A 13,406-nucleotide genomic window follows, 5' to 3' on the forward strand; every position below is an offset into this window, starting at 1 on the left:
GGTTTAAAATCAATATACCACTTTTATAAAACATGAACAGCAAATTAAAGTGGGGTAAAGGTCAGATGAAATTAAAATTGGTATCCCACTAATATTTAATGGATGTTCAATGTGAACTATTTCTTAAACTTTATACCAATGGTTCCACTAAAATAATATTATATCTAAAACTTCTACATAAAATCAAAGAAAATTTAAAACAAAATGCCCAAAATTAAATTATCTAAATAGGAACAATTCACAAAATATTGCTTTATAACGTTCTGAACTGATATGTGGGTTTTTGTTTCATAAAAAAAATCAGCTGTCTTGCTATGCTTGGTCATGATATGCTTTGCATCCTAAAACAATTTTCTCCTAAACATACACACATGTTTATATACAATGTAGTTATATAACACGATTCATTGTTGGTTGCTTAACGTCCAGTGGCAAATATTTCATGCATGTTCAGGACGATAAATTAATGACTAGATAAATATCACAAATTCGTTAATTAATATTCTTCAATTGTGTAAAAAGTTTGACATAAAAAATGTCAGTATTTTAAATGATGCAGTATAAACACCTATATACTTAATATTAACTTCATTGGTACATTTTTCATAAAGAGTATTTTCGCTTCATAGATCCTGACCTGAACATTTTATATTTCTTGAAAATTTCTAAATATATATTATATATATATGTGAATACTGTCATAGCGATATGGTATTCAACTCTTCACCGTTTCAGAACCTGATAATGCTGTTATTATTTCACAAATTGATAAAATATGACAGTATCTAAAACAAAATTTGACAAACAGATTTGTATATCAAAATAAGAAACACAACCAAATTTCAAACCAAACTCAGTCTATGGTAGCATAAAATGTCAGCATGTTTACTTTTTCTTCCAAATTCTTCTCATCATTACAGCATTTACAGAAACATCCTGAAATGTGAAAAAAAATATTTAATAGACTATATCATGGATAGATAAATAAATATTTAATAGACTATACCAAAAAAACACATGGATAGATAAATATAGATTATACCACTGTATCGAGTGTGCTACAATATTTATTCACTCGAGACAGTTAAATTTTCAAATTTAAAACGCGAGGCTCCCCAAGCGTTTTAAATATTTAAAATTTAACTGTCGAAAATGGATAAGTATCGTATTACATGAGATTTGGTGGTGGAATCGGTTTCTCCAATGATTTTCAAACAATACGCACACAAACATATTCCTTCTTTGCGACTAATCAGCAGAAAGATGTGTTCTTTCTATGTGACGTCATCCATCTTCGCTAGCCAAGGGTTCAGGCATGGTCGCCTTTTTTTCATGCCGGATATTCAGAGGAAAACAAGAAACAATTGGACGTCATAATCGGATTTTAACCAATGAAGAAGTGAGATCAAACGAACCACACGTTGATTAAATTTTTTTATACAATGGGTGCAGAAATTAGAGATAAATTGATGAAGAATTAGAGAAATAAATATCTAAAAGACTATGTCATGGATAGATAAATAAATATCAAATAGACTATGTCATGGATAGATAAAAAATATTTATAGACTATGTCATGGATGGATAAATAAATATTTAATAGTCTATGTCATGGATAGATACCCCATATCTTTCGATTTTTCTATTATATTGCTAGTTTGAGTATCCCTTTCTTTGGTGCTTTATGTGTAATATTTGTGTATACTCAACAAATAACTGTTATGATAGTGAACTTAATGAAATCGGTTAAATTACAAATACATTTTAGTCATTTGTTAGTCATTTTAAAAGGTACAATCTAATCAATTTGGACATACTTTTCATTCTAAATGCAGAATAAACAATTAAATTTTACAGATATATCTCCTTTTTTCATAGCCATATAATTAGTCAGAATAAAAATTAGATAAAGAGATATACAGAAAACTATGATAAGTGATGTGACATTACAATTTACTGTATTACCACTCGAAATTCTGCCAAAACCGATTGTGCATAAAATAATAATCCAACCAAAAAGGAAAACATATCCCAATTCACAACAACATCACCACTGGTCATGAGATACCACCGTTCAATAGGACCCAATCGTATTACAGACAACATGTAATAATTAAAGCAATACTATTTATAAAGCACTAATAAACAAAGAAGCCTATATGTTATAAACGTAACCTACCATTATTAATTGATCGCCCTCTATCCGTCTTTCTACACGTGTTGCTTTTGCCTTTGATCCTTCTGTTGGCTTAGCAGTTGTGATTAATTTGCCGTCTTCCCAGATAACAGTAGCCTTAAAATGAAAACAAATATATGATATTTGACGTTTCACCTAGATAACTTAAAAGTATTAGATGATAGCAGTGATACTGGAAACACGTAGTGGTAAAGGGGGATTACGGATTTTACTTAGGACAAAGTTCGGAAAAGTGGCAATGATGGTACCCTAGAACAGGAAAAAGTAAGATGACATAGCTAAAAATAATAATAAGCACAGGCGTCATTGCATTTAAAATACCAGATAGGTGCGACCAATCAAACTGCTCTGTTTCAGAAGCATGAGATCTACATCATCTGATAATGATTATATATAATACTGCTCCTCGAGACGTTCGAAATTGAAATGAAACATTAATCTTGTAATTCTCATCGGATTTTGTCAAATGTGTTGAGTCAGACGTCTTTTTTTTATTATATTTAGATGTTACGGAAAGAAAAATTAATCACTGCCTTTATTAATTATATTTACTTTTGTACGATAATTTACGTTTGAAGTTGGATTCATAACAAACTGGACATTATATATATTATAGTTGATTGCTATTAATAAGTATTGCAGTATGTATTGTGTTTAAATGTAATATCAGTATTTAGTTCTAATATAATCTTTTAAAATCAATCCTAATTCTATCTTACTTTTGAATTATAGTTTTTCATATGTGACATCATGCTGTTTCTAAATTTCATAAATTCAAATGTGGCGTAATGTTTGTGCCTTTTCGACATCGTATGTGACGTCATTTTAAAATTAATGATTTACTGCGTTTAGGCCTGAACTGAGTCAGGTGTGTCTATTCTGTGTTGGTCTAAGCATTATGTATTCGGGTTTAGTTTTCAGTAATTAGTCAATACTTCAGTTTATGTATGTCTCTTTCATATTCATTTGATAAAATTTACTGTTTACAATAGCATTAATTGTTCTAAATAATAAGGATGTTCTTATCCCAAGCATAAAAACTACGCCGTGTTTGGCACAACCTTTTTCAACTTTTGATCTTCATTGCTGTACAACTTTGTACTTTTTTTCACTTTCGATCTTTTATATCTGGGCGTCACTGGTGAGTCTTATGTTGACGAGGCGCGTTTTTGACGTATTGAATTTTAAACCTGATTCTTTTTGTTATCTATTAATCATGTGTTTCTTTGTCTAATATGTTCTCCTATTTATTTGTATTGTAGTCCTGTAATATTATGTTGTCATTTCAATGTTATATTTAACTTTGCCATTAAAGTGCGAGGTTTGGCATGCCAAAAAACCAGGTTCAACCCACCATTTTTATTACCCTTTAAAAATGTCCTGTACCAAGTCAGGAAGATGGGCATTGTTATATTATTGTTCGTTTCTGTGTGTGTTGCATTTTAATGTTGTGTCGTTTGTTTTCTCTTATTTTTGAGATATCAAGATAAGACGAGGCACGGTACTTGTTTATCCCAAATTTATGTATTTGGTTTAGATGTTATGTATGTTATTCTCGTGGGATTTTGTCTGATGCTTGGTCCGTTTCTGTGTGTGTTGCGTTTCGGTGTTGTATCGTTGTTCTCCTCTTATATTTAATGCGTTTCCCTCGGTTTTAGTTTGTTACCCCGATTTTGTTTTTTGTCCATGGATTTATGAGTCTAAACAGCGGTATACTACTGTTGTCTTTATTTAATTGAAGGCTGGAACCCCAAACTATTTGAAACCCCAAATACATAACAGTAAGAACATTAAAATCTGAATCACTGATACAAAGTTTGAGAGTCCGTCTATTACCGATACCAACAAGGATTTCCTAAAAAGTACAGCTATTCCGTTTAAAATCAACGATGTCTTACGTTGAGAAGCTTGTGCTGAGAAATACATATCTGGAACTTGTCACAGACATTTAGCTTAACAATTGTAAGACATGCTATATAAAAATGTGGTATGATTGCCAATGAGACAACTCTCCACAAGAGACCATTCTGACACAGAAATTAACAACTACAGGTCAACGTACGACCTTCAACAATCAGCAAAGCCCACAGTTGTGACGAAGATTAGCCTGATTGAAAACAATTTAAGGAAACATTTGGGAAGCGTATGGAAAAGGATTAGAGAGTTAAATTGACCTTATGGCTACCAGTTTTTACCGCCTGTCAAACAAAGCGCAAAAACGGCGGAGGAAAGATATTGATTAAATGTAGAACAAATCGGAGTCATGACAACATATTGCCCTCGTGTACAAGTTCTGAAAAAAAAGTAAATGGCTGTTCTATATATACATATATATATAAAATGACTGAATTAATAGTCAACGATAAATCTTACAGGGCGATGGAATGATAATGTACACAACAAAATATTATATATAACAAGTCAAAAAAGGCTACAGCATCGCCTTAAAATCACTATACATGTAAAATGAACAAATATTAGATATTTCGGATAACAGATATAATTCTTTGGTAATAACACGACGTCAAATGAATCATGTCAATATATTCAAACTGAGACACTATCAAAATCTTGAAAATGTATACAATTTAAGCGAACATCACAGATGATGGTACAATTTTAAAAGTTCCATACACGGCGCAGACTATGTGATGTGCCAAAATAAAAATAGTTATTTGTGATGTGCCAAAATAAAAATAGTTATTTGCGATGTGAACTGACACAAGAGTGACTCTAAATTTCCAAAGGTGGTGGCAGTTGAGATGTTACAACTACTGCTTAGATAGCTGTCCTCAAATTTAAAAAAAATGCCCTAACCGATCAAAGTTGGTATAATATTTCAAATTTGACAACGGTAGTGCAATTGTAACAGAAACTACATATTGCAGCCTTCCAAACGAATAGCAGTTTAATAATGATTAGCAAAATAAGTAAAATTTTATTTATTTATGTAAAATAATTAAACATAACTCTGAGACATAACTACATACTTATACATCCATCCGGGCCAAATGAATGGAGCCCTGTAATTTAAACTGGTACGATTTATCCAGTGCGGAAGCCGTGATTTACTTGACTTAAGTGATAAAATGAAAAAAAAAATGGAGAAAAGTGATGACAGGAAAATGAGTGACTCATGAGTTTCCCCAAAGGGAAACGTAAAAACATAGAATGAGTCACTCATTTTCCTGTCACCTCTTTTTTTCAGTTGTTTTTCCTACGTTTCGAACATACAAAATTTATAAAGATTATTTTTCATTTAAAATCCTATACAACACTATTTATTCTATAAGATTTAACGACCGTCATATCTTCAATGTTTAATGGAATATAATTACACAATGTATGCACATACTTAGTGTTAAATGTGAAATTGGATATACCACATTGAAGTACGGTGTTTATTTTGTCTTTCTTTTTATCATGACATATAAAACCTGGCTGTAGAATTATGCATTTCCATTCTCAATTCTCAATGCCAAGGGACGTACGAACTGATTCTGATGATTTTAAACAGTATAGAAGTACATATTCTAGGTTGATTTTAGTATACTACAACACAGATTTATGTTATATTTGTTAAACATACGCTATTATTTTTCATTGTGTGTTACTTTCGAGCTTCAAACTAGGTGAATGTTGGTTTTTTACATAGGTAAAATACACTGAAGCATATATCCATAATGATGAAAAAATAGTTGGGGGCCTAATGAATTAGGTTTGGTCAAATGAAATGGACTGGTTAAGTGCTTTTAAGATATCATTGATTTCAAAAGAGAAAAAAAAAGAAAAAAAATTATGCTACATGTATGTCCTGTTTTTTGCTTTTTGCTTTTACTTAAATATTTTAGTTATGGGCAGCTGATGACCTGTCACTTAGACACGAAAATAAAACTGCAGACAAGCTTTTACATGAATTGTAAGTAAGGGAGATCCTTTTATAATGTTATGGGGGAGGGGGTGCCTTTGATTATTTATATTTTCAAAAAGACAGGAAAGGAGTATTAGGTAAAAACAAAAGGCAGAGGCAGGATGATTTCACTTTGCAAAAATAACAGGCAAGATGAGAATTTATGTTAAAAAATATGCAGGACAGGACTTTTCTCATAAACAAATATTAAGGTATATAATAAATTTGTTTTTTTGAGACAAGTGCCTGTGCAGAATGAGTGAAAAATGAAAAGGCATGACAGAGATTACAACTAAAAAAAGCTGGACAATATTTTTTATCCTAGCTCTCCCCCCCCCCCCCCCCCTTAAGTTAATAGTAGCTCTCTTAGGCTGTTTTGATTATCTACCAGATAGAAAGACTTTATAACGGACCAATTAAGAAATTTAATTTGTAATGCATATTTGTGATATTTTATTGGTGACCTTTTTATTTGATATTTTCTATTTTACCTTAGGTTCTCAGTAAGTTTATTGGGACTCAGCAATATTTATGACAAAATAAGAAATGAAGGTCAAAATGAATGCCACACACATAAATTAAATGCTATCTGACACTTGGTTACAGGAGAAGTATAGAGTGACTATAATAGTGCAGTAAATTCAATGATTTAAAGTTCAGTGAATGAAAAGAAACAAGATTCAGGATAGGTAAAATAATTACTGTATTGGATTTTTTCCAGAATAATTCATGTTTCATTAAATACACAGAATGAGATAGTTATAAAAGAATCAAGTATCATATACCATACATTTTCCTATAGGTATATATTTCCATGTCCTTAATGTCCCTGGGTAAAAATGACCATGTCATGTACATGTTATAATTCCTTTAAATAGAAACAAGAGCCTATGACGTCCATAGTACATGGATGCCCTACATGCCCTACAGAGGCTACTTGTACTATCATTCTCTATATATGTTCAATGAAAAATGAAGTTGGGGGTTTGGGGGGGGAGGGGGGTCAAAACTAAAATTTGACTTAAGAATTACAAGGATCACATGTAGGTATCATGTGTGCTAGTTTCAAGTTGATTGGACTTCAACTTCATCGAAAACTATCTTGACCAAAAACTTAAACCTGAAGCAGAACAAGAGAACAAAGGGATAGATGAACAGACATGACAGACATAAATGACCCCACAGATATATAAACATAATGCCCCTTTGTTCTTTACAGATATAAATCAATCTTTAATCATTTCAATAACATATTGATGTTTTTTTCTCAAATATTTGCATCTTAAGATAATTTTTTTTAGACATTTGTGGCCTAAAAAAAATTATAACACAAAGTTTTATCATGTTTATAACTAGGAGTGAAGTGGGACTTTTTTTTTGTCTCATTCTCGTATTCTTTTCAGACAAAGTCACTTGGTAATATATTTCCTAATATTGACTGTTACATTTACCTTCATTGGGTTGTCCTGGGGATCATTTGACTCCACCTCTTCGCCTAATTTAAATGATGTGTCTGAGTCCTTGGGTCCTTTGGTGATAATTCTAACCTGATCACCTTCAACACTTATTGTCATTGTTGAACTAGCTGCTGCTGCTATCTTCCGTAAAACAAAGTTTACACCTATTTTTTTGAAAATACAAAAAGTAGTATTAACTATAAGTTTTTGTCTACATTGTATTCTTTATATTTTAGCCCGTTATTCTCTATTCTGTAAACCCCTACCTGAACCCTGTTAAATAAAAATCAATGCTGTCTGTCAGTATAAACCTGGTTATGTCAACATAGCTCCAGAACCGTAGCTCTTAGGTCATTACGTTATTTTTTTACCATTTGTGGATCACATGCCACTAGTAAAAAAATCACATAAGGACCTAAGAGCTACGGTTCTGCTACTATGTTGAATTATTCTCAGTATGCAGGGGGCGGATCAAGTCCAAATAATTATGAGGTCTGGCAAGGCTACATAGGAAGGCGTCCCAGAAAAATAATAAAAATAGCCTTGCCAGCCGTCATAATTATTTGAACTAGGGCAGATCCAGCCATTTAAAAAAGGGGGGTCCCAACCCAGGACAAAAAAGGGGGTGGTTTGGGGGGGGGGGGGGGGGGTCTAACTATATGTCCCCATTCAAATGCATTGAGTGGACTAAAAAAAATGGGGTCCCCCCTCCCCCGGGATCCGCCACTGGAATGCAACTGTGTTAGGGTATATGGGAGAAATCGCAATTGCATCTCATTATAAGATATATTTCAGTGACAATTTATACAAGAAAAGTATAAATTAACCTTCTGAACTTTCTGGGTTTCATAACTTTCTAATGCATGTTTTCAATTTTTGACTATTTATGCAAACAAAGAAAATCACATGGATACAACATTTGCTCGTACTACGTTCCAGATTATGACCTCCAAAAATTTTTACCACGTACCAGATATTAACCTCACTGACGAAAATTTAAATTGCTTACCTATTTCTTTCAGATAATCATCCATATTTTCATTTTTTACCAATACCCAAGTTCCTGCAATAGACGATCCAATTTCTGCGAGGGCCATGATGATGATCTCAGTTAGGTTTACGTTGAGGGTTCAATGTTCACACGTGACAAAAATGTAAATATTGATTTTATAGGTGTCTGAGCAAATAAATCCTGGTTTTCTTTACCTCGGGCAAAATATTACTACAAGTACACGTATTTTGATATTCGTATCTATGAACCCGATATCAAATGCAAAAACATTGTCATGCACATTGAACTTGTATTGGATGTCCGGTACATATTTACAACCAAGCTAGTATTTAACTGGTATTATCTAATAAATACTTGAATAATTTTATCAAAAATTAAAATATTGAGTAAAACATATATTTTTGTTTAATATTTTGTGCATTTGCATTGTCAGTGTATTTGTGCATTAATATGTAACTTAAAATCAGGAAGTTGTGTCTTATTCACAAAGCCTAAGGTATATAACAGGTGTGAACGTAATATTGCATCAATTACAAGTAGACGAAAACAGTGGTAAAATCAGTACAAGTTTATACTCTTTCTAAGGATGTGAAATAAAAAAAAAAAGGATAAAGATAGTCAGTGATTCAAAACTAATGTCACATTTTCCATTAGACTGCACCTGATTCTCTTTAAATCGCAAGCAGAATCATTTCAAGTTCAAATCTTTTAAGGTTTTTTTTCTAAAACATTCATTTTTGATTTTTAATTGAAAAATAATATATTTTTTTTAAATTTATTTTATTTGCGAAACAAACAAAAAAACAAATTTTGGTCAAAGCAGAAAAAAAAATATAGACAAAGCTAACACTATAAAAAACTAATAGTGCATGTATATGTTCCAGACCATATGAGTATTTGGACCGTACGCGTACCGTGTCCGGACCGTATACGTATACTCGTACAGCCCGACCATACGCGTACGGTCGGACCGTATGAGTATACGCGTACGGTCCAGCTGATCATACATGTTTTGGGATCATATTGGTTAAATTTATACAAATATTTATTAAAATCTTTATTTTTAGTTATACAAATTGTTATTATCACAAAAAAGATGGATAAAGGGAATAAGCGAACAAATGAAATTAGATATTTGTTTAATTGAATATCCGTGAATTCTATTTTGTTACTCTGGTCGAAGGTGACACTTGCTTCCAATAAGAACGTCGTAGTTTTTACATTTACATGTTTTGTTAATGCATGTTCTTTGCGTATGCATTTCTTTTGTAAAGTGATAAATATTATAACACAATTGTCATCCCACATTAAGTTTACTTCCGATAACTTCAATTTCAATGAGCATACAGTAACTGAGCTGCAATTAATGAAATACTGGCCTGCAAAATACAGGAAATTAACAGATTAAATAAATGTGATCTTTTTAAATAGTAAGTTTTTATGTCAAATGCTGTTGTACTTTTTATATTAATTGGATATATCAATTATGTTGATCTGTTATATACATTTGTATCTAATAAACTTGACCAACTTCTTAATATCAATCAGACTGTACGCGTACGGTCCGACCGTATGCGTATTTTGAAAAAGTACGTGTTCCAGACCGTATGAGTATTTAGACCGTACGCGTATGTTCCAGACCGTATGAGTATTTAGACCGTACGCGTACGGTCTGGACCATATGCGTATATTTTCAAAATACGCATACGGTCGGACCGTACGCGTACGGTCTGAATAATATCAAGAAGTTGGTCACGTTTATCAGATTATTCAGATACAAATGTATTTAACAGATCAACATCATATCTCAAATTAATGTAAAAAGTTCAATAGTAATTGAAATAAAACAAAATATTGTTATAACTATTTAAAAAAATCACGTTTATTTAATCTGTTAATCTCCTGTATTTAGCATGTTAGTAATCCATAAATTGAAGCCAATTATGCTTATTGAAATTGAAGTTATCGGAAGTAAACTTAGAGTGGGAGGACAATCGTTTTAGAATATCAAGGAACTTTACAAAAAAAAAATGCAAAGCAACGTGCATGAACAAATTATATTACTGGATAACAATATAACGTTCTTAGTTAAGTACCAAAATAGGAATCACGGATATAAAATTAAACACATATTTAATTTCAATTGTTCGCTTAGTCATTTTATCCATATACATGTAATAAAAACAATTTGTATAACTAAAAATAATGATTTTGATAAATATTTTTCACCGTTTTGCATTTTTTCTTTTGAAAAATGCATAAGAACTATTATTCTGAGAATCATATTTCAAAAGCAAAAACATAATGGCATTGTCATTTCATAGTAGTTATCTACTAGCTGACCACGAGAAATAGGATAATAAAGTAATGATGAAAGGGATGCTATATAAGAGTAGCCCTGTTCAACCGTTTAAGTAAAACAGGAAAAATTTGACCTCACTTATGTTATTGCAATTTCATTGGCATATTTGTCACTTCGTTTACACTTGTGACCTACTGTTAGATGTTTAACTGATAAAATAGGCAAATTCTTGCAGCAAACGATAGTTTTAGATATATATTGGGAGATGTTTTGGCGCTATAGTAAACTAGCCCCCCCCCCCCTTTACACACACACTCTGTATAGACATGTCCACAGCTTGTTATTCAATGGTTGTCGTTTGTTGCTGTATTTTTTCAAATCATATTTGTTTTTCAATATTTCTTTCTTACATAACAGATCAGGTCATTAGTTTTCTCGTTTGGAGCCTTTTAGAACTGACTTTCTAGAATGGATTTTCTCATAGATGAAGGCCTCACGTTGTACTATAGTTGTTAATTTCTATGTAATTTTATCTCGCGTGGAGAGTTGTTTTAACTTGTCTCATTAACAATCACACCACATGTTAATTTCATATTTGTTTCTTGTATTCAAGTCCAGCGGATTCTATTTCAGAAATACAGTTTAATTTCAACGTCAGTTGATATGAATAATTTTCAATAGCAGCTATTGCTGAGATGCCTGTATACGTGTCACCCATTTTTATTTCAAAGTGTACAAGAGTTTTCCTCAAGATCAGTTATTCAGGGTGAGCAGGTACATGGTTATAGTCTCAAAGTTTTTATTTATTATACAAAAAAGTCATGTATACTTTCTAGCTAAAAAGAATAGTTCTTCATATTGTTCATATTTATAAATTTTGGTTTGGTGTACAGTATTTTTTGTATGACACTAGGGGATCAATTCATCATTATTTGGGTATAGAAATTTAATCATTAGAATTTTTCCTATCGGGTGTGACATGTGTAAGACCGTCCGTTTGGTTTAAAAGCTTTTGGTTCTTTGTAATATTCTATAGAAGCATTACAATTTATGACAAAAATAAGCAAAGACCCATCAAAACAACATCTGATAAACAAATTTAATAATACTTTTAGATATTTGGATGATATTTTGGCTCTCAATAATGACGACTTCGGTATGTATATTAATGAAATTTATCCTGCTGAACTTACTTTAAATAAAGCTAATACTAATAATGACCACTGCCCTTTCCTCGATCTTGATATCTATATCACTAACGGAAAGCTGAATACTAAAATTTATGATAAAAGGGATGGTTTTTAATTCCGATCGTAAATTATCCGTTTTTAGATGGTGACGTTCCCTTGTCACCATCTTACGGTGTTTATATATCTCAACTTGTACGATTCGCTCGTGTTTGTAACAATGTTTTAGATTTTAACGAGAGAAATTTATGTATTACTGAAAAATTATTACACCAGGGTTTTCGATATCACAAACTAGTCAAAACTTTTACTAAATTTTATCATCGGTATAAAGACATCATTTGTAAATATAGCTCAACATGCAGACTTTTTATACGTTCAGGTATTTCACATCCATTTTTTTATGGAAATATTCTTTATAAAGCACAAAGGTGTCAGTATTCACCTCAGAAACTTACAAAACATTTAAATAGACTTATTAAGAAGGGATATAATTACGATACTGTTGTCAAGTCATTAAAGATTGCATATTTTGGCGTTAATATTGAGTCACTGATAAGGTCTTTGCGTCGGAACTAAAGACATTTTTTCTAAAAACAGTTGTTGGCATGACACGGGTTATGTTCTTCTCATATATGTTATGATGGTATGATACTAAAGCCCTTACGGGAAGGATTGTGCCTGATGTTCATATGATGAAATCATAATCTTTCAGTCAGTTTAATTGAAGTCTGGAGCTGGCATGTCAGTTAACTGCTAGTAGTCTGTTGTTATTTATGTATTATTGTCATTTTGTTTATTTTCTTTGGTTACATCTTCTGACATCAGACTCGGACTTCTCTTGAACTGAATTTTAATGTGCGTATTGTTATGCGTTTATTTTTCTACATTGGTTAGAGGTAAAGGGGGAGGGTTGAGATCTCACAAACATGTTTAACCCCGCCGCATTTTTGCGCCTGTCCCAAGTCAGGAGCCTCTGGCCTTTGTTAGTCTTGTATTATTTTTATATTAGTTTCTTGTGTACAATTTTGAAATTAGTATGGCGTTCATTATCACTGAACTAGTATATATTTGTTTAGGGGCCAGCTGAAGGACGCCTCCGGGTACGGGAATTTATCGCTACATTGAAGACCTGTTGGTGACCTTCTGCTGTTGTTTTTTATTTGGTCGGGTTGTTGTCTCTTTGACACATTCCCCATTTCCATTCTCAATTTTATTCTTTCAGTCCCATGTTGGCTACTGTTGAATCGACACACAAAGCATAGTGTTAATCAAGTTTTTGAGCACTAGATAACTCCCGACTTGGACCGCAGTGTAACAGCACAACTTTCGCACACGTTA

General features: G+C 32.1%; 1 protein-coding gene across 1 annotated transcript; it reads right to left on the minus strand.

The window, feature by feature from the left end:
- Positions 1–750: 750 nt before the first annotated feature.
- Positions 751–8,852, minus strand: LOC134699246 (fatty acid-binding protein, adipocyte-like). Its single transcript, XM_063560854.1, has 4 exons — positions 8,574–8,852; positions 7,559–7,728; positions 2,180–2,293; positions 751–936 (listed from the first exon to the last, which is right to left on the minus strand). The coding sequence occupies exons 1-4, from the start codon at positions 8,659–8,661 to the stop codon at positions 886–888; spliced, it is 423 nt and encodes a 140-aa protein (XP_063416924.1). The 5' UTR covers positions 8,662–8,852; the 3' UTR covers positions 751–885.
- Between the last annotated feature and the right edge of the window lie 4,554 nt (positions 8,853–13,406).

This window comes from Mytilus trossulus, unplaced genomic scaffold (assembly GCF_036588685.1).
Source record: "Mytilus trossulus isolate FHL-02 unplaced genomic scaffold, PNRI_Mtr1.1.1.hap1 h1tg000050l__unscaffolded, whole genome shotgun sequence".
Lineage (NCBI taxonomy): Eukaryota > Metazoa > Mollusca > Bivalvia > Mytilida > Mytilidae > Mytilus > Mytilus trossulus.

What these genes read in the sequence shown, in the direction of transcription:
- LOC134699246 (XM_063560854.1), bottom strand. Translation starts at nt 8,661, where the DNA reads ATGGCCCTCGCAGAAATTGGATCGTCTATTGCAGGAACTTGGGTATTG. An exon ending in CCCAGGACAACCCAATGAAG is followed by an intron (nt 2,294 to 7,558) that starts GTAAATGTAACA and finishes TTTCATTTTAAG; the next exon opens with GCTACTGTTATCTGGGAAGA. An exon ending in AGGGCGATCAATTAATAATG is followed by an intron (nt 937 to 2,179) that starts GTAGGTTACGTT and finishes TTCACATTTCAG; the next exon opens with GATGTTTCTGTAAATGCTGT.